Source organism: Lepisma saccharinum, chromosome 12, assembly GCF_977018435.1.
Source record: "Lepisma saccharinum chromosome 12, izLepSacc3.1, whole genome shotgun sequence".
In the NCBI taxonomy this organism is placed as follows: Eukaryota; Metazoa; Arthropoda; class Insecta; order Zygentoma; family Lepismatidae; genus Lepisma; species Lepisma saccharinum.
In genome coordinates, this window is record NC_139240.1 from 17,232,223 (window position 1) to 17,254,472 (window position 22,250).

Genomic DNA, 22,250 nt, shown 5'->3' on the forward strand with positions numbered 1-22,250 from the left:
TACCGTGCAACCACAAGTGTTCTGCCACTATGAGAGTCTTTTGCTGGCAGGAACTGGCTACAATGGCGACACTACGGTAGAAGGTCTACTGTATCATCTAGTATGCAGAGTCCATATCAACAATTATTTTTCAACGTCAATATGGGCCATCCAGGGTACATATATTCAGGTGTACTAATGGAAAGAAAGACTTCAGAAAGTAGGTCGCTTTGCAAACGACGGTACTTTTACACTCACCTCAATTAGTACTCCGGCAGTTTGTTTCTTTATAGAGAATATTTGCAAAATATACAATTCAACCTACACGTGTATCAATATACGCTGTATAAAACACATCTTACTACTAACTTCGGTGACCTTGTACGTCTGCAACGTATGAATATATTCAAATGGAAATGGGATTTTAACACCCCCAGTACAAGGCCACTGCAGCGCGCAACATGGAAATGGTGATGACCAATCGTTATCAGGCCAAGGGGGAATCACATTGACGCCACCCACACGGTCGGCGGCCATCTTGATGTCCGCCATCTTGAATTCAACTTCAGAATTTTAAATGGGAAGGGGGTCGTGCGACATATCAAAATGGGCAAGAATTTCACGAGAAATGCAATGGTGAAGGTTTTTTCGACGTATCTTTAACCAGTAAAAAGTTATGACTGAATTCTTGTACCAATTTGCTCCTTTTCGAGGTGTTACAAAAATGCCTTAAAATTTGTTTATCGCTTCGGTAATGCATCGAGATCAAAGTGACGTCTATGGAGAGACGTTCGCATTCCATTGCACATTATTTTAATCGGATACATCCATGAAGAGCTGTGCATTATGAATGGTTGTCGCGAACAATTTACAGTGTGACGCTTCCATTGAATTAAAAGTCCTTCACAGTGAAAATGCTAATGTTTATGTTCATAAGGAAGTTCATAAACAGAATATTCGATGATTTTTATCTAATAACCCATTTTCGACAGATCAAAGCTAAATGGTTAGTGTTGGTAAGTTAATGGTGTGGCGTGCTGTGTGGAACACGATTGGTTAGTCAATTTTCCATCAACGGAACCTTAAATGCTTAGGGCTACTTGGATTTGTTAAATAAACAGTTTTTTCATCCTTGCTTATGGAAGAAGGTACTTTTTACAGAGTTTTTTTAATAGGGAAGAACACCAGAACACTTATGGGAACGTTATGAACCAGTTTTTGTCCAAAGTTAGTTATCAGATGACAAGGGTCACATATTCTGTTTATGAACTTCCTTATGAACATAAACATTAGCCTTGTCACTGTGAAGGACTTTTAATTCAATGGAAGCGTCACACTGTAAATTGTTCGCGACAACGATTCATAATGCACAGCTCTTCATGGATGTATCCGATTAAAATAATGTGCAATGGCATGCGAACGTCTCTCCATAGACGTCACTTTGATCTCGATGCATTACCGAAGCGATAAACAAATTTTAAGGCATTTTTGTAACACCTCGAAAAGGAGCAAATTGGTACAAGAATTCAGTCATAACTTTTTACTGGTTAAAGAAACGTCGAAAAAAACCTTCACCATTGCATTTCTCGTGAAATTCTAGCCCATTTTGATATGTCGCACGACCCCCTTCCCATTTAAAATTCTGAAGTTGAATTCAAGATGGCGGACATCAAGATGGCCGCCGACCGTGTGGGTGGCGTCAACGTGGTTCCCCCTTGGCCAGATAACGATTGGTCATCGCCAATTTCAAATTCCATGCCGCAGTGGCCTTGTACTGAGGGTGTTAAGTGACTTATTGAGCCACCCTGTATAGTTAAAATTGGGATAAATAAACACCCGGGCAACACCCGGTAATCAGCTAGTAAGGGATAAAGTTGCAATCACAAACTCAAAATATGGGACAAAATTACAATCAGAGGTTTAAAATAAGTGACAAAATTGCGATCAGAAGTTCAAAATAAGAGACAAACTTAAAATCACAAGTTCAAAATAAGAGACAAAATTGGAAAAAGTTCAAAATGGGAGACAGGGTTGCAATAACAAGTTCAAAATAAGGGGTAAATGTGCAAAATCGAAATACATAGCATTTTATGAAGAGTTATTTCTTAGGATACTTTCTAATTCTTGTGCTCCATTCCTCGAACATGTATTACATCACTGCGATCAACATGTGCAATTGATTTCTTTGTTGTTGGTTGCAGTGTTGCAACCTGCTTTATATTTATTATTTGGTAGCCTTTACTTAATTTTGACCAAAATTATTTGATATCTAAACATATGTGAACAATCAGTAAAATAATGTCTTTCTGGTGAACAAGTAGGGAAGGTAAACTACTGCACAATGCTATGAAGGCATATTTAGGAGATCTCAGGTAGGGTCCCACAATTTATCGATCTCGGCCATTTCGGAGGTTATGTGATTAGCACCATGCTCCAACTGCCTTTATCCCTCACGGTTTTCCCAGAAGCCGGCCTCCGTCGCAGAGTGGTTAGCACATAGCGCTACGACGCCAAGGGTCCAGGGTTCGAATCCCGGTCTGGACATGGATGTTTGCGAATTTCCATTCATCAATTTCATCATGTCATCACTCATCCCCATGTTTCTAAAATTAGCCAAAAGTGGCACAAAAAGCGAAGTAAAAAAAGCAATCGATTCAACCTACCAGGTAGCCTCTTGTTTCACGCTGGGTGAATCCTAGAGCCGCTTTATGCAGGGATAAGGCCGGAAAAATTCCGACCATAGATCACCCACCCCAGGAATCGAACCCGGAGCTCCCGCATGGCAGTCAGACGCCCTACCGATTAGATAACCGAGGCTCCTGAACAAGTATTTGTAGCCTATTTAAAGATATATTTCGTTACCAGAAACTGTTTGTGATAGATCCAAACGTTTCCCTATATGTAGTTCCAATGAAGGCATATTTTCATCGTATTACCAAGGCTGATTGGTGTAATCAGGTAAACAGCTTCTCCATTCACAACCTGACACATCCCCGTTGAAATAATGCCACGTGTTCCGACGAGATTACTCTTTAAAGGGAAAAGAATTCCCAGACAATCTCACGGAAAGATCCAGAGCAATTGAAGCAGTTTTGGTGAATGAACGAGAGTGGCATCAAAACGGCAAATGGCCTCTCGTCACGCAGAGCGATGCTAGAAGTGCGTGACGCAGCGATTCGCAAGCGTACACGCCCAGCTGTCAAGCTGCACTCTTCAGGCGATTCCCCCATATCACGCCATATCAGCGAAGAGACGCAACTGGTGCGGGGATTTGCTTAAAGGTGATGAAATCCATTAAGACCCTCTCGATTATTTCCAACCCCTCGATTGTGATTGGTTTATTTTACTTTGCTTTTCCGTCACTTTTGGCTAATCGGGAAGATGGTTGTTTGATTTATTTATTTTACTTCGCTTTTTTTCACTTTTGGCTAATTGCGAAGATGAGTGATATGATGGAAGTAATGAAGGGACACTAACAAAGAACATCCATGCCTGGGCCGGGGCCCTTGGAGTCGCAGCGCGCTAACCACTCTGGCACAGAGATCGGCTGCATTTGCTGCATTTCTTTTCTGCTTCTGCACAGAAAAAAAAACGGATGTGTTCTATAGAACTAACAAAATTCGTTTGGTTTGAGTTATTTTAGTAAACAATAAACAATCGTAGCCTTTATTAAAATTTCGTAATTTTGACCAGAACGTTTGTGTATACGATTACAAAAATAATTTGGTTCATCGCCTACTTAAACAAATATTTGGTTGATAGCTTGATTGATTTGTTTTATTTTACTTCGCTTTTCTTCCACATGTAGCTAATCGCGACGATGAGGATAAATGGTGATAACATGAGATGGCTGAAAGGCAATCACCAACACATAAGCGAGTCCTACAGATTACTTGCTGTGAGACCAGACGCCAGAGCCTCGTAAGTCTGCAAAATGCGCTCCAGGGTGTACTACATGAAGGGCGGTTGATATTTGGGTGCCTTCTGAAACAGTACCTTCGGATTTTCAGCGCTGAAGCTTCAGTTGACGTCATCGCCTATTCCACCACTTAAAGTTTCGAATTTTCATCACAAATTGTTTGAAAATGGAGGCTACAGTAACTCTTTTCTCTGCAGTTTCGGCTGTTGCTTCGGTTTTTATGGAAACACCGTTGTTGAATGAATTTAAAAGAACAACTAAGGATAGTACGAAGGAAAAGGAAGATTTATTACTACTTACAAGTGCAAAGGCAGAACACACACATTTATTCTGTAGATTTCCGGCCCGTAATTCACTTTCATCGTTCTCATCCACGCCATTGTAGCTCATCGTTAGCAGACTACAATTACCCACAATTCCTAAAATCCACCGCTTGCACCAGCCCCTGTTTGTGGTGGAAGAGGTAGAATCTGATGGATTCAGCGCTGAATCCATCGGTGAATATCCGAATGAAAATGCTTAAGCGCTGAAAATCTGAATGTGCGGAAAGATTTCCCTTACACGCCACTAATATCAGGTTACAAGAAACTGTTTCTAGGTCGTTCCGAACACATTTTTGCCTCTGTGTAGGTTTACTAGGATTACAAGGATGGATGATGGAGAGAAAAAAAACGAACACAAATAAGCACCCACACTTGTAGCACTCAGAATTCTGCCTCAGGCGTTCGATTGGAGACAAGTGGTGTACACAGCGGCTGCCTCCCCCCCCCCCCCACACGACTACCTATTGTGTACATAATTGACGAAAAGCCTGCAAACCTAGGGTCACGGGGTACCATATTGCATAACGAGGTTTACCCTAAGGACATCCAACACGCAAACGCGGCAACATGCGACGGACGAACGCCCTTTAAATCTTTGAAAGGGATTCTCGGAACGAGGGCAAGCAGTGGCATATTAGCGTTTCTTTCACTTAGGCCCGGTAAACACAAAAAGCTCAGCAACGTTATTTAGTGTGCATTCACCTTTCTTCTTTGGTAATCTCAACGTGCTTCTTGTTGGGAGGTGACGACTGACTAGAGTTGGACCTGCTCATTAGCATCAAGGGATGGGCCAAATACTTCCAGGTCGGCGTTGCTCTGGTTGTCATGGACTGTTAAGATGCTCTACTTCTATCTTCTTCCGCTTCGTCATCTGTCTTTCTATCTTTCCACTTTCTTCCGCTCTTTATGTCTCTTTTTCCACACTTTTCTCTTTCACGGTTTCTTCACTTTCGTTTCTCTATTTCTTTCTCTCTCTCTTCTCTTCCATATTCCCTTCACAGTTTCTCTTTTTCCTTTCATCCTGTTTCTTCGCATGTCTTGAATTATCCCTTTCTTCCATTGTCTATCTTTCCTTTCATCCTGTTTCTTCAATTCTCTATCTCTTCCTTTCGCCGTTTGCTATCAGATAAATGATTCATGAAATATCCGACAAAAGTCCAGGCAAAAATTTGGGAATTAGACTTCCATATTTAGCGACTAATGCATAACATTTAGTCTAAACCCTGTACACCCGACGGTAAAAGAAACAGTAGGCGAATTGTCAATCACTATTTTCATTCAGTTTGTTTTTCACACTGTCATGATAATGAATTGAAATAAAAACGTTAATACGTCGAGTCTACAGCCTGCTTCGAATCAACAGAATTCCACTCCTTTAAACAACACAGGATGTGGAATCAATATATAATGAAAATAGCTATGGACGATTTACCTACAATATATGCTGTTGACTGTACCTCTATGGAGGGGGTGGAAGGAAACAAAAATCAGAAGTAAGTGAGAAGTTTCCTGGAGTGACTGAGGAAATCGGTATAAAAGAGACGCAAAATAACTAGAAGTTCGAAATAATTCGGGTTGCGCAGAGGTTTCTTCCAAAATGCTATCCTTCACCAATAGTCCAATACTGAAATTCGAACGTCCGTGAATTGAACCTGCGTAACTATTAATGGAGAGAACGAAGAAGCCTTTTGCATGGTGTAGTATTGAATAGCGCAGAAACTTGGACCCTACAAAGAATGAACCGACCTTGCCCTGGATGGTTGTAGGAGTGGGAGTAAGCTTAGGATTACGCTTATGGGTGTGTTATTTTACTTGTTCTCTTGGGAATACTAAACCTCCGATGGCGTCGAAAAACGCATCAACGGAAAGAAGTCACGTTGAAGATTTTATTGGTCGTCGAAAAAGTAGAAACTCCCATTTCATTAGCCGTAACTTGAAGTTTAAGGCGTTATGTTTTGTGCCTCCATAAGAAATGCATGAGATTCTGAAAATTATATTTTTCAAACATCCTGTCTAGTTTAATAATCAAATTGAAAAACCGCTTACAATTGAAACATGGGGAGAAATGCATACTTGACTTTCCTTTAAGTAGCAGTATCCTTTCAGACTGTACTGAAATAAATGCACACCTGGTGCGCAACTGTCACTGTTCGCCTTTAAAGATGCACTGGAAAGTATGGTTAACGAAGAGAATCCGGGGGGAAAGATATCAGATGACATTAAATTAAGTGGCTCCTACGCTAACATGAAGCGTGAGGTACCAGATCGGAGACTGCAGTGAAGAACCTGTATATTAAAGCAGAGACCGACGAATCAATGCCAATGAAGTACAATCACACTCATAAAATGTGTCATTTCAGAGATGGGGCTGCAACAAATCGTCTCTTCCGTTCGTGAAAAATCTACCGGAATCAGACCGCGAGAAACTGCGTCCCCTTTCCCCTCGAGGGACTGCATCGGCGGCTGAAATCACTTCCCCGCCGAAGATGCGATCTCCCGAAGCATCCTTTCCCACGCTCCGGAAACTCCGCGGAGGCAGGTGAATCTCCCGGCGGTGAAAGATGCCGCAGCGGACGAAAACTAGGTTAACCTCCTCCTATTAGAACTGAGTCGGTGGGCAATAAAGTTGCCGCAGCGCATCACCAACGCCGTCAGAAAGCTTTTGACGCGAAAACTTCTTACGGATCTCGAGAAAATACACCAAAATAGCCTTTTCTGTTATTAACTTGTATTCTGAATCAGACAGATTCAGACACCAACCCCCCTTGGGCACGCCACTGCTACCAAGTTCATCTTACAACCTGTATAGCTGCGACGTAGATTCATACCACGGGATGTTTAATTTCGTGTCGTCCTTAGGTTAAAACCGACCTCCGTGGCGGAGTGGTTAGCACAGTGCGCTACGACGCCAAGGGTCTCGGGTTCGAATTCCGGAATGGGCATGGGTGTTCCTTATGAGTCTCCCTTCATCAATTTCATCATATCATCACTCATCCTCGTCGTCGCGATTAGCCAAAAGTAGCAGAAGAGAGTAGTAAAATAAACCTAATCAAGAAAACAATCCTAACTTAAAATTGGTTTAAGCACTTTCAGCACAGGAAGGCTAATCGGGACATGACTTCAGTTTAAAGTGGTATTGGAACCACTATGTGTGTCTACAGGTTATCGACCCTAAGGCCTCTTCATTACAAGCCGAGGACGTTACCAATCCGCCATTAAAGAGTTTGTGTCTATATTGATTGATTTGTTTTATTATCATTCGCCTTCTTCCACTTTTGGATAACTGCGACGACGGGGATGAATGGTGATGATTAGATGGATGCAGGAACAACCACAAACATATATGGACAACAAAACCGGGCAACACACAGGATTATACTGACTGCGAGTCCAGACGCCAAAGTGGAAGGGAAGAGCCTTGTAGTATGGCTGGGGTTGGCCGTGCGGGTCCTAAATTGAATTGGTTGATTAGAAATTCGGTTTTATACCACTGATGATTTTATGCAAAAAATTTAATTCGCGACGAGTGTGTGGTGGCTGTATTCAAGACAGACATGGTATCTGTTCTATGGAGGTGCCTCAGAGAAGGTGAGCAATGGCGAGGAAAAAGTTGAGGACAGAATCACGCCGGGAGAGACTACTTTTAGAACCCATTGCCCAGATGGGGGAGCAAACACTCAAGAATTTGGAGATAAAAGATTTGAAAAATATGCTACTGGATGATTTAGATTTCAGAAAACTTGTACAGAAGACCAAGGAGACGCGTGGCTCTTTTAGTAGCATCTGCTCATATGCGTGGTGATAGTGTGTAAGAGTTGATATAAACAGAGAATCTGGGAGGATTATTTACCAGTGGCCGAGGTTGCCAACGGTGCAAACTGTTTGTTGGGAACTACACTAGAACATCTGCCTCAGCCCACTTCATGCACTGAATCGAACCCGGAACCCCTTAAAACAAAATCCTAGCGCGCTAACCATAACTCTACCGTGCATTAACAAGGGAAAGTAATGGCGTGTGTTTTAATGACGTGGAAGTAAATAATAGCTATTATGAAGCACCGCGACCTTTTGCTAAAGACTTTCTCGGCTCGTGCCACAACACACTAATTAATAGCCGCACTCCTACGTGCAATTGTTCCCCGGATGACGTCACCACTTTTAATGGAAACAACGGGCAACGTAAAGCTGTCACAGCAATTTCACAACACAGCGTTACGAAAACGTGGAGTTGGGTTGGGTTGAATTTTTGGTTCAAGCCCACTTATGCGCAGATAAACTAGTCGGGACTGAATATACAGTTTAAACTTGGATCCGAACCACTATGTGCCTCCACCTGATATCGAATCCGAGACCCCTTGATTATAAGGCGTGCTACGAAAACGTACAACAATGGGCAACTGTAAAGACGAAATGCTTAACTGTTGAAAGCAAAAATGCTGCCTTAATCTGCGCGTCATTACTTATATATACAAATAATTTTATAATATACGGAGCCACACTGATAGGTCGACACGATGTCTGTTCGACACAGGGGAAACCCGGGCTCGAATTCCGTGGTAGGTTATTTCAGGTGGTCATTTTTACAACAATGTACCTGGAGAGTAAGGGCGGTGGGAGCGCGGTACTGATCACTTAACCTCCACAAATGCCAGAGCACAAAGATATGTAGGAGAGCACACCCAATATAAGTCCCACAGAGGATTATACTGGCTGTGAATTTAGATGCCAGATCCTCGTTAGTCTGCAATATGCAGTCCAGGGTATGCATTATATAGACAAAAGTCACTGGACACCCAGTGCTGTTCATTGCAAAGACACCAGCCAGGTAACTACATGCCGGACCTCCGCTATTATTACAGCATTTATTATTTACTCTTCGGGACATTCTTTCTACAAGTTCTGGTATATTGCTGGTGGATTTTTTTCCCCATTCGTCCTTTTCCCCCCATGAATAGTTAGTTCATGGCTCGTTTTCAGTCGAGTGGGTCTGGCCCGCAACCGACGCTCCAGTTCATCTCAAAGATGTTCTCTGGTGTTCAAGCCCGGGCTTTGGGCGGGCCAGCTAAGCACATCCACCTGATTGTCCTCAAACCACGATGCAATGGACCCTGCTTTATGGGCAGGGGCATTATTGTGCTGATAGAGAAAATGGTCCATTCCAAAGTGTTGACACAGTGTGGGCAGCATGCTATTGTCCAAAATGTCCTCATAAACACCAATGTTCACGTTGCCATTGACCAAAACTAATGGTCCTAGCCCAAACCAGGGAAAACAGCCCCAGGCCATGACACTACCGGCACGTTCACTTGGGTGTCCGGTGACTTCTGGCTGTACAGTGTACTACGTGGAAGAGAGTTGACATTTGGGTGCCTTTAAGAAAGGGTCCCCGAATATCAATCAGTAAACCAAACTCTAAACAAAATATGAATATTCGAGGGGGGAGGGGCAAAGAAGATATGCAGCATATAGTATATTTGTGATAGGATAATGGTAATAAATAATCGCATTAAAGTACGAAATAATAAAACATTCACCCGACCTTACCTCAATGGACTTCTTTTCTGGGGTGTATAGAAAAATAACGATTATGGGAGAAAGCCCCAAACAGTGGACGAAATGAAAATAGTTCACACCATGCATTTATGGACATTACTTCAGACCGCAATTTGTGTTAAAGTGTTTCGGATAGATTGTATACATGGTGTAACATTTATGGAGGGCTTTTCGAGCACTTTAAGAGATCAAACAGTGTTAAACAACTAAACAGCTAAGTGCTATCACTATGTTAAACAACGTAAATGTTAAAGTAACTAAATGTCAATATCTGGGAAGATCCATCAATGTACATAAAGTAAAGGTAAAGTGCTTATCTTTGCTATGCACCACGCCATGAACGTATCGGGGGTGTGGGGTTAGGGCCTTACACTTTCTTGATCACGGCCGAAGGCGGGGGTGATGTGATCAGCACCACGCCCCAGGCCGCCTTTACCCTCCCCCAGAATTTCCTCCAGGTGCAGACTTTATACGACGCTGAGTGGGCGCCGGAGCCACTTGAACAAGTCGAAAAAATCCCGGATCTCGCCCGCCGGGATCGAACCCTGATCTCTCGCATGGTAGTCAGACGCCTTAACAAACCGCGGCTTACATAATGTGCATAAAATGAATCAATATGTTATGAACAATAATAATAAAACAAACCATTATTAGCTTAAAATCATTACTATTATCCCATTACAAGTATTGCATAGGGGAAAGTTGCCTAAATCGCCAGTGCACTAGTCTCAAAACTAATATACTGAACATTTATAAAATCTAGCGGCTGTATATAGATCCTCATGCATGCTCAAGCACACCGCCTGTCAGTTGCAGCTGTTGATGAAATGATAGGCTTTGTATGCGCATTTGAAGAAAACACCTGTTCTTCGTGCTATTTTTTGCACCTTTTCATAAGGATATAGGAGACGAGTTAGTTATATTATTTTAACTTTAGTTATTTGTCACATTTGTCAATTCTGTTAGATTAATTTTAAACACATTCGCATTGTGATGTGCTTACGCACTGAGAAAGGGATTTTTTTAAAATTTCAAAATGGCTTAGGCTCCTATATCCTATATCGCGTGACCAAATCGCACCGCATTTCGCTACTAAAACTCTACGAAGATTCGCGATTGTACAGAGTCAAGTCCTTCATCCTCATCGCAGGCAAGGAGCTATACAAAAAGAGACGAAAGGACTCAAAACAACAACCTGCATTTCCATCTGTATTTCAAGATCTCAAGACTACCAAGGGAGACACCAAAAGGTAACTATCAGAAGAAAATAATCCCATGAGACCTACAATTAGATCTTACAAATTGAAATGTTGTGACCAAGGTAAAACCCAAGCTGAAAATGACATACAATGGTATTTCATCCTATGCGGAGAAACTGTGGAAGAAAATATGGTGCAACGCATCGAGTGCACGAAATGGGTACACGATTCGTGTTCTGGCCTCTCAAACGAGGAACTACATTTCTACATTTGTGATGATTGCAAAAAAACACAGTCCAACATTGTGTTTACTTTTTCCAGCTTCAAACTTAATGTCGAGAATACGTTTACTTGTTACTCATTTTCCATTTCTTTTAATGAAGAACTGATATATCACATATATTTAGAAAGATTGTGGCTCTAAATAAACATACTGTCAATAGAAAACTTGCCACTGTATTTTGTAGTCTTTGAGCCTTTGAAACATGTTCTTTCTCAATCTTTCAAGCAGCAGAGCAATTTGGGCTCCCTGTGGTGCGATTTAGAAGACAAGTTGATTTAACTGCACCACTTGCAAGGGTTTGGAATTTCATATCGTTCTGGTACTTCCAATTGGAATAAAATTTTCCAAATACATATGACGAGAGGTAAAATTTCCCTTTACGAGCTGGTATCGTCACATCACTTGTTTTGCAGCTACGCCCATTTATTTGAAAACTGGTGCGATTTGGTCAACTTTCCCCATCCTACCTATTTTTGTCCCACCCTGTGTTTGAATGACTGGAGGCTTTTCTTTAGGATATTCCCAAGGAACACTAGCTCCATCCTGGCAACCTTATAAACACCGGGAACATTAACCTCATAAAGGGGCTCCCACCTCGTAGCCCGGAGCCCTAACCTTCCGCACAGCACGCCGGTTCCTTCACCCAAGATATCCGGGGAATATCGATTTCGCTCGGCACCCCATATGCAGCTTTTTGGTGGCACACAACAAAGGCAGACGCCGCTCTATCCGCGCCCCCTATGCATCATCATGGGTGCGTCGTCGGATATCCTGTGCAGGGAGAATTCCGTAGATTTCCTACTTGGACTACTTGTGTGGTAGTTGCTCATCTGTTAGTTTTCGCCTCGCACGATACTCCTTGCCGTACTTGGGAAACTTCGTAGGAGAATAGCTACTGCCGTTATTTTCCTTACAATTGCCAAAATTAAATGTTTAAGAAGATAAAGAAAAGTAGATTTCATCGCTAAAATACAGTGTGTCCACAATAACATTCCGTGATTATAAACGACCACAAAATTTTAATTATGTATATTACGAAATTTATACCGATACCATTCGAAAGAACAGCTCAAAGAATTTTTGCGGATGTGTAATTGTTGGCGTTAACTACAACAATAGATGGCATGACAATAAAAGAATGAAAAAATGAAAAAAAAATATTTCGATTGTTAATGTGTTATTGTAAATGGCATTGTTGTTAGAGCAAATTGTGTAGAGCTAGCCTGCAGTTAAATATTCCTAAATCCACCTCGATGTTCAGAATTTTCTAAAACTTGAAGGAAGATGGATTGGGCGCTCCGGAAACAAAGATGCTGTGTTCTGCAAGTGGCCACCGAGGTCACCTGACTTGTCTGTCTGTGACTTCTTCTTATGGGGTCACATAAAAGATCTTGTATACGTACCTCCACTGCCTCAAGATCTGGAAGATCTGAAACGTCGTATCATTGCCGCCATCGGGACACGTTGGAACGCGTGTGGCATGAGTGGGAATATCGCCTTGATGTTTGCAGCGAGACACGAGGAGCACACATTGAGTGCCACTGAGATTGGTAGTTAGGTATTAAAAAATATTGAGTTTCTGTTTCTAATGGCACCAATTTTATATAAATGTGAGTACCGAGAGCGATGCTATATGTGTTTATAATCACGGAATGTTTTTGTGGACACGCTGTATATGTACTACATGAAGGGTTCGGATTAATAAGAAATGTTCTTAGAAGCTATACTATGAAACATTGTTTTCGTGCTGTGTTTACCAATTTCAGAATGGTTCAATACAAATTGCATGGCATGGGAATTATGTGTGATAAAAAGGAGGATGGTTCTCTTTACTTTGTAACTCAGTAATGACCAAAATGTCGCTTACCATGTTTTACTCTCGAGCCAATCATAGTTGTTTAACTAAATGTGTCAAACATTTAACACACTGATAATAATAAAGATCTTCACTTTCTTCATCATTATCGAGTAATCACATCTCATCTGTTGCGGATGAATTCGTAAATATGCATCAATCTGGCACGTAATCTGTTCCAACACTTCGTCTTTGCCATAACAATAAACATAAAAGAAGACAGTTAAACCAATGCTCAAAAACCACAGACAACAACTGCTTCTCCTTGCCAAACTCAAAAGACCAAAAGTTCGTTCTGATTGTTTGTTACCGCAGCATACCGCAATTTGAACACGGTGTAGTCGCCAAAAGCAGAATGGCAGCCACCATTTCCAGTCTGGTAGCCAGTCGCAACACCAACAAGGGCCAAATGTGGCTCCGTGTGATTCGGTCATTAGCAATGCATTTTTGACTTTTCAAAGGAACTACTGTACATTATTTTCCACTTCTTGCTTGATAAAGTCAATTGTAACGAGTCACTTGCTTGTTTGTTTACAAGTCCACTTTATGCACAGAAAGGGTAATCGGGACTGCACCTTCAGTTTAAAGTGGGATTCGAACCACAATGTGCCTCCGCCGAGTATCGAGCAACAATGTACTGTTTAACAAACAAAATGATATACTGTATCTATATGTCCTTACAGAGTTCCAACCCGGGACCTCTGGTGTCGCAGCATGTTAAGAAAATCACTCCACTACTGATGCCAGCCAGCTCCTTTCAAAATATACACCAGATGCATGAAAATATGCTAAAATATGGGACTGACTGTCTTCTGCAAAAAAAGGTACATTACTCATTCAGTGTTCCTATTCGCAACAGTACTTTCCACAAAGTACCGCTAGCAGGCATTATAATAATCTTTGTAGGAAGTGAAGGGGAAAACAATGCGGGTGCATTGGGAATATATATATTGGGCACCTTTTTCTGGAAAGGACGTGGCATTGAGGACAAACTGCGCTTCGGCCATATTGTTTCACTACAAAACACGCTGGTTGGGTTTTGCAAAAGCCTCAATTAGCATACATGATCATAGTCAGCACACAATGTTAATTGGACGTTAGCCATCGTGTAGTGCTTTAACTACACATTATTCAAACTCTAGCTTTCGAGAGCGCCGGACCCCGTGGCCGAGTGGTTAGCACATTGCGCTACAACGCCAGGGGTCCCGGGTTCGAATCCCGGCATGGGCATGGATGTTTGTGATTGTCTATTCATCAATTTCATCATGGAACAAAAGGCGAAGTAACATAAAGCAAATCAATCGAGAGAGCGAGCATCAGTTCTATCGTCTTCAGGGGAACACATTTATATATTTCCGGCAATGGGGATCGAACCTACGTACAAATCTGATGCGCTAACAGGGTGGCCATTCTAAGACCACGATAAAATTCAAGCATAATCCCGGTTTTCAAGGCGGACTTTCCGGAAATTCAAGGGTACAAGCACGTGCTTTCTCTATTTCAACAGCATCTCACCACCCACACGCATACATACAATAAAATATATTACCAATATGAAGGGTCTGTGTGATTTCAATGTATTCCAAAATTGAAATTCAATTCAATTAAATGGTATACATATTTAAAATATTTAATTTAAGACGCGGAGTTTACATTTGCTATTTCACATAATCAGAACTAGTCGATATCACTTTGAACCAATGCCGATAGTACTCTTACCGATTCCCACCGAAACCGATACTTGAAAATGGCAACAATAAAAATTTGTTCAAAATATTGATCAATTTTGGTGTGTACATTTTCTTCTCCAATTACATGCATCAATTTACCAAGATATTTATTTACTTTAGAATATTTAAGAATTGCGTCACAATATTAAAATAGATATTATGTAATCACAAAATATAGTTTTCCGTGCAAAATTAGTGCAAAAAAAAGTAAGTTTTAATTTTGCATAATTTTCAGGATAATTAGACACCGCGAAAGTGTCGCGTGGCATTTTTGCGGACCCTGTGAAAGACCAAAATGCAGGAAAGTATCGGCTGGTATCGGTATAGATGAATTCCAACCGATACCACTGGTATCGGCCCATACAGATAGATCGGCATCGGCTCAGCCCTACTCAGAACCGAAATACATCTACAAAAACAAGTCACAAATATTACGGGATACACTAAATGTAATTAATACGAAAAATTGTTAATTGTATAAGAATTTCAAACTCAAATTTACCTCATCAACTTCAAGATGTCTTACCTTGAAATAATCTTCCGTCTGTCAGATCGATTGTTTTGCAAAGGACACTAACAAAGTTAACGGATTGAGCGAATTCTGTTTTATTTTCCACGCAGATTTCTTTTCCTTGATAAGAATATAATCTATACTGTGAAAAACTTGCCTCAGGGTATTTATAAATATGTATAAATTCAAACAGATTTGTATCAATAAAAGTTACAACTTTTCACGTCTACGGAGAAAAAATTCACGCAGAAATAACGAAGAATTCCCGGAGTATATAATTCACGCATAATTCCCGGAATTAGCTACCCTGGCTAACCAACTACTCCATGGCGTCCCCGCCCCCTCTTCGGAAATCAAATATTTTTGCTCTACTAATGCTACTTACTTCTACACTGGGGTGACTTATAGGGCTTTGAGCCATAGGCTTCTTTGATTTTTCTTAGTTTCCAATTTGGTTCCTTTTGTAGTTGGGGAGGCGGGGGCTAGTTGCAACACTTTTAAAATTTTCAATTTAAAAAAATGTATAATTTTTGCTTTAAAACATACGTCCACGAAACTTTGTAGTTGAAAGGCGGGATACATTCCACTTGCACAGAAAATTTGAGAACCTCGACATTCATGTACTTTTCTTGGAAATTTAAAATTTCCAAACACCTAACTTTTGATATTAACAGTGTTGCAACCTACCCCTGTTGCAACTAGCCCCCGCTTCCCCTACTTGTTGCCCCACTAAATTTTATGTGATTCATAGTTGGTTGGCGCACCAGATTTCTAATAAAATCACCAGTCTGTCGTAGGTTCGATCCTCACCACAGGCAAAAAAGAAATGTGTTCAACTGAAGACAAGAGAAGAGGTGCTCTCTTCAAATACAGTGTTAGAATAAGTGTAGTTAAAAGCACTGGACAACGGATAATGTGCAATATACATAGCTGTTAATGTAGAACCATAGTCACTAACATTCAGGTAATTACGATCATGGTGCGAACTGTGGCATTTCCCTAATGACAATGCATGGAAAAAAAAGCTAAAAAAAAACTTCTGGGGTTACTTACAAGGAATTCTTCCTACAAGTGAATTCATTTTAATATGATACAGGCGCGAAGGCAGATTTCTATTCGGGTTGGGTCCACTCTTCGACAGTCCACTCTTCCACAAAGTGTGGTGGAGAGTTGATAGGGGAACATAGTACAAAAACAGCAGCTACACATCTGTCACTATATATCGAGTGTGATTTCATTACTGTATTCAGAAAATATTGACCCCAGACATTGAACTTAATAGCAGGGCTGATCCGATACTCTTACCGATTTCCATCGACATCAATGATGGAAATTTCTAAGAATCATTAACAGCCCGTAGTTTTCACGGTTCAACGGACATCGCTGTGTGTGGTGTTACCATGTCCCACGTACAAATTTACTTCGTTGAATAAAAATCTGTACAAAATCGGTTTCGCAATGTAAATTGACAATGATAATGTATTTTAAAAACGGATGGAAAGACCTTCAAAACAAGACCAAGATCTTATTTGTAAGACTACCCAAAGCAAGAAAAAGTTGTTTCGCAAAATTGATACGAACAGTTTTTTGACAAATTTTAAAAATTGAAAATTATGCATTGTGTTTAAAACCTTTTTGCTCGCATCATACTACAATTTCATTACGATCGGACAAACTACTTCTTATTTATAGAATTTCAAAGAGAACGATCGTTTGAGAAAAAAAAAACATCAGCACTTTCTTTGTTCTCACGACGATAAAAAATAGAAGGCTTCAGTCGCGATGCTAGATAAAGGGCAACTAGGGCATTGCCCCACAACAATTGTAACATAAAAAGTTCATCTGAAGAGACGATCGGTATATAATAATTTTCAATCCGACAGTAGATATGACAACACGAACACTGAAACATACTACGAACTAAATCTATGTAATGAAGCAAACTTAGGTTGAGAGGAAATAAAGAAGTCTCGAGACTTTGACGCAACAATGTTCTTGTGTTTATTTTCTGCGGCTCTTAAGTTGAAGCTTTGGTGCAAAATGCGATTAAACTTTCTTTTCTCCCTCCCCCACTTACTTTAACAATGACTCATTTTGCACGGGTTCTCAAAATAATATTGTGCAAGTTAATTGTTTGGTATGCAATAATAATTTTAATAATTGCAATAATAACAAATTTCATCGCCCGCCAAATGAATACAAAATGGAAATAAAAGTTATCATATGAAATATAATAATACTAATCTCATCATTCCGGGAGATACCTAAGTTCGATTCCAGGAAGGTTGGCAAGCTCTATTATAATATCAAAAGAAAGGGTCACAAAATCCGATTTGTGGATATTCGTATAATCCGGGTGACGAATAATGGAGGATAAATAATCTGACATTTGGTTAAAAATATTAGAATATGGCCATCCGTAAGACTGATAATATCCACATAACCAGCACAAAATAGCTACAATGGTAAACGATGATAGGCGCACCCAATGAGAAGTCCCCCAGCAGGTCAAGACCCGCAAAATGCTGTCGAATTACGGACTTTGGTTCTTCTGCTAAAGAGCGAAGGTCGCCTATAGAACCACTACAGCTATCATTATACAGTTTCGAAATTTTATGCAAAGAAATGTTTATTTACCACAATCATCATGTAGAGGTTCAAATACACTGCACTTTATGAAACAATATTTCTTCTCTATTTTGTATGCTTTCTTGACGAATTTTACCAAAAGAGTGACATCTTTCTTTTAAAATTTTGTCAAAGTGAAAATGTCCAGATGCAAGGTGACAGAGAAGGCAGTTTCCAAGAGAAAATCCTGGAACTGCACTGTAGCTGATTACGGACACAAAATTTACTACAATGCACAGAAGTTTCTTCCATGAATTTATCCACCTTGACACACACTGATAATAATAAAGCACAGTAAAATGAAAACCTTAATTTCCGTTTTTGATCTACGGGATTTTTATGCAGGGTTGTTTACTGCATTATTATTGACTTGTAGGTAAAAATTAGAAGGAGGAAACATTATTAACAAAGACCCTTTGCTGATGAATGGCATAGAGCATCGATAAGGGAGGTATACTTTGGATTTTTTCACAGATACCAGCCGACACTTTTTTTGGGTGCTTTGGTCGTTCGGGGGGTCCGCAGACAGACCGTGCGACGCTTTAGCGGAGTCTAATTATCCTGTAATTTTGCATAATTGTGCAATGATTGTGGACCAATAACTGTATTTTGTGATTACGTAACAAGCCTTTTCATATCCCGATGTAAATTATTAATATCTTATATCAAAACTCTGGTAAATTGGTGCTAGGAATACTCACCCACTAATATTTATCAATATTTTGAACAACTTTTAATTCTCACAAGTTTCAGGCATTTTTATCGGTTTAAAGTTAGTTGTAGTAGTCCTAATATATATGTAATATGCAAATTTGGTTCCTCCTGGAGGAAACTCTGGGGGTAAAGGCGGCCAGGGGCGTGGTGCAGAATACATCTCCCCCCCCCCCCAGCTCAGCCGAGATCAAGGAAGTGTGGGGCCCTAACCCCACGCCCCCTATATGCCTTCATGGTGTGGTGCAGAGCACAGGGGGGCACTTTACTCTAAACATATTAGCTTAGTTACGTTCCGAACAGCTGTCCTCAGGATGATCAAAATGCGTGCCCGCGGAGGAACAGAACCATGGGAGAGTCCTGACCATTGTTTCAAGGCTAGGATTCTATGTTCCACGACTCAACAATAAATGCTGGAATAAGAAAAGCGTGGGGTTGAAACTATTCTAACCCATTGTTTTATCTTGATTCCTTTTGGTAAATGGGTGTTAAGGAAACACACAAGTCCTTCACGAGGATTTCAGATTCCAGCGACCGTTGAAGTGATTAATTCCGCTGGGAAGAGCCTGCTGTCTTTGTGCTAACAAGCGGGGCTGCTCCTACCGCAGGCGGATCTAGAGGAGGGGGGGGGGGGGGGAGGGCACAAAATATGCTACAAGCTTATGCTTATAAGAAGTAACATTGGAAATACAATGTGCATATTTTTCTACATATTAAATAAAGCCTTATTTGCAAGCGTATTTTCTCATCAAAATAATGAAGTACCTGGTCAGATATACTAACCGGGAGTGGACCTTCAAAGCAGCTGAACAACTGGACAATTTGCATACACCTGGAAACGAACCGGCGACCCATCGATCATAACATGAGAGCATTAATAAAGTTTTGTGAAACAGAAGTAGTTGTACGTTATTTATATATTTATGCTGAAGTATACAAGCTTGAGATTTCATTCTCTCAGTAGAAACTGTTCCAAACTTCCGAAATATTTCACCTAAAATTATTATAGTATTCAAATGATGATGATAAAATGCATCATGTGGTCATACGCTCTCCCAGTATTAGAAATCGAATATGCTAGTTGGAGGATGTTTGAGTTTGGGAATAGGTGGGGATGCTTTTGTGGATCAACATGGAGACAATGCAGGTCGTGGGGCATGCCTATGCATATTATCTTACGGGGGGGGGGGGGGGGTTCTTCACGAAAATCTTAACTGTGGGTTAGCTTCCCACGTGTCCCCTCCTTTAACCACTGCCATCTCCCCTTCTCATGCGAAGTATTTGGCCTTAATTCGCTCGCTGGTGTAATGGTCAAATCACACAAGTAACAATAAACAAAAGTAAAAGTTATACGCATTGTAGCAGAAGGCTCAAACATTTATTTTGTTCGTTGTAATGCTACCAATACTTTTTATAAGCATAGTCGTCACTAATGAATGAGTAATGTTAACCAGAGGGACGCCGTATATCCCCGACTACAGCCCTGGGTCCTGTCATGTTACTCCATCTCCGACAACAACATTAAAGTATAATTCTCTCACAAAGATTTACTCTTTGTTTTAGACCAAAAGCTCACATTCAAACAACATCAGGCATCCCAAAAAGGGCAATGAGATATCTTCATAGTGATATCTCAGCACTCACCTTACACTTCAAGTCATTCATTTCACCAATAATAGAACACTGCTCTCCAGTCTGGTCCATGGCAGCAGGTCCCATTCAGTTCTAGAATCGATTCCGATCTTAACTTTTTCCTAGCTATACATCGCTACAACGTTCCCTCATTACGCAAATTTTCAACACAGTATGTATATCTTGTCTTTTATAAACTTACAGACTTCCTATCAGCGTCGTTTGCTAAATGATTCCAATTAAATATACAAAAACCGTCAACGGCCAAATCCGCTGCAACACACTCCTGCAGGAATTCCACTTCCGAGTGCCACGCGCATAACACAGCAACACAACTCTTTTACACAGAAAAACACTAGACTGGAAATTCGAATAAGATCTATCCCACCCAGTAAGGCCTCTCATCAAATGTTGACATATTTTCTTCAGAATATGCCTTTCTTGGTAACTCCCATCAGTGCCATCTTTGACTTATTTTTGTTGACTTTTTTTTAAAAAAAAAAAAAGAAGTTATTTTGCTCTTGTCTTTGTTGACGATTTCAGCATTAAAATGGCAATTCGTGCTGTATCTGAAATTTTCTCAATAAATAAATGAAGAGGTGGGGTTGGTCCTCCCACGACTGATTTAGCCTACCTTCCTGCACCACCACGACGGTCCAGCATCCTCAGTTTTCCCGTTTTCCTCATCTTTGGCGTCCACGTTCATCACTACACCAGACACTCGGAAGAAAGCCCGTCAACATAGCAGGAAAATAGTGCACGACCTCCGATCGTGTAATAATCTTATCGCAAGCACACGCCCTATCAACTGGCACTGGCTACAGAGACGCTCACACTAAACAACGGCGACTGCCTTTTCCGTTCGGGACAGAAATAACCTCCGAGGAGGTGGCGGGAGCAGCAGAAGGCACGGCGACGAATTTCTGCACCAGTGGCGGAGACAGGATGGTGGCCGCCATCATATTCCAAATTCTCAAAATTGCACCATTTGGAGCAGTTGTCCTTAACCTCTGATCCTCCGACTTGTAAGAGGCTGCCATGACCTCTGAGGCAGTGTAGCCATAATCTAAGACCACGAATTTTCCAGTTTGAGCAGTTTGTTAGGTTTTCTAAGTCCACTTTAAAGGCTAATAGGGACTGGGCCTACAGTTTAACTCTCCATCAGTCGTGCTGTATATACGATTGATTTGGTTTAATATATTTCGCTTTTCTGCCACTTTTGGCTGATCGCGAAGATGAGGATGAGTGATGTGACGAAATTGATGAAGAGACACTCATAAAAGAACATCCATGCCCAGACCGAGATTTGAACCCGGGACCTCTTGCATTGTAGCGCGTAATGCTAACATCTCTGAGATACATGCGACTAAAACTGTTCATTTTCTCGTACAGATGACCACAGTGTAAGCCTAGTACAGTCAACGGCAAAGATAACGGTAGGCAAATTGTCCATCGCTATAATTACTTTTTTATTCTACATCCTGTGCTGTTTTAAGGAATGAAACTATGTTGATTCGAAGCAGGCATTGTTCTCTGCTTCTTGACGTCATTATTTCAATTCATTGTCATCACAATGTGGAATACAGACCCATTAAAATGGTGGTGGACAATTCGCCTGCTGTTTCTTTCGGCGTTGGGTGTACCTCTTCGTGATTGAACTTAGTAGGTTGCTTGTATCTGTGAGACACACAGCGACATTTCCTTTGGGTTAATGAATGAATGATTTGATATATTTTACTTCGAGTTTCTGCCTCTTTTGGCTAATTGCGAAGATGAGGATGAATGCCGATACTACGAAATATATGAATGGACATACACAAATGGACAGTTAAACGAGTTATGGCCACTGGCCATTCCGTAAGTCCTGTTGTGAACTTGGTGAAGTTCGTTATGGCGTTCGTTAAGTGGATTTTCGTTCAATATGTAT

The 22,250-nt window shown here is 40.9% G+C and overlaps 1 protein-coding gene across 9 annotated transcripts in view; it reads right to left on the reverse strand.

Annotated features, from left to right (window-relative positions):
- The window catches only part of LOC145996581 (solute carrier family 71 member 1), a 206,273-nt gene that overhangs the window by 136,235 nt on the left and 47,788 nt on the right, over window positions 1-22,250 (reverse strand). The window contains exon 1 of one of the 9 annotated variants that reach the window (XM_083133102.1): window positions 20,958-21,134. The exons of the other annotated variants lie outside the window; for them this stretch is intronic. Within the exon in view, the coding sequence (XP_082989228.1) occupies window positions 20,958-21,029 (72 nt within the window). The 5' untranslated portion in view covers window positions 21,030-21,134. Of the gene's footprint in view, window positions 1-20,957; window positions 21,135-22,250 lie in introns of those variants that run through there. 9 annotated transcript variants of the gene reach the window in all.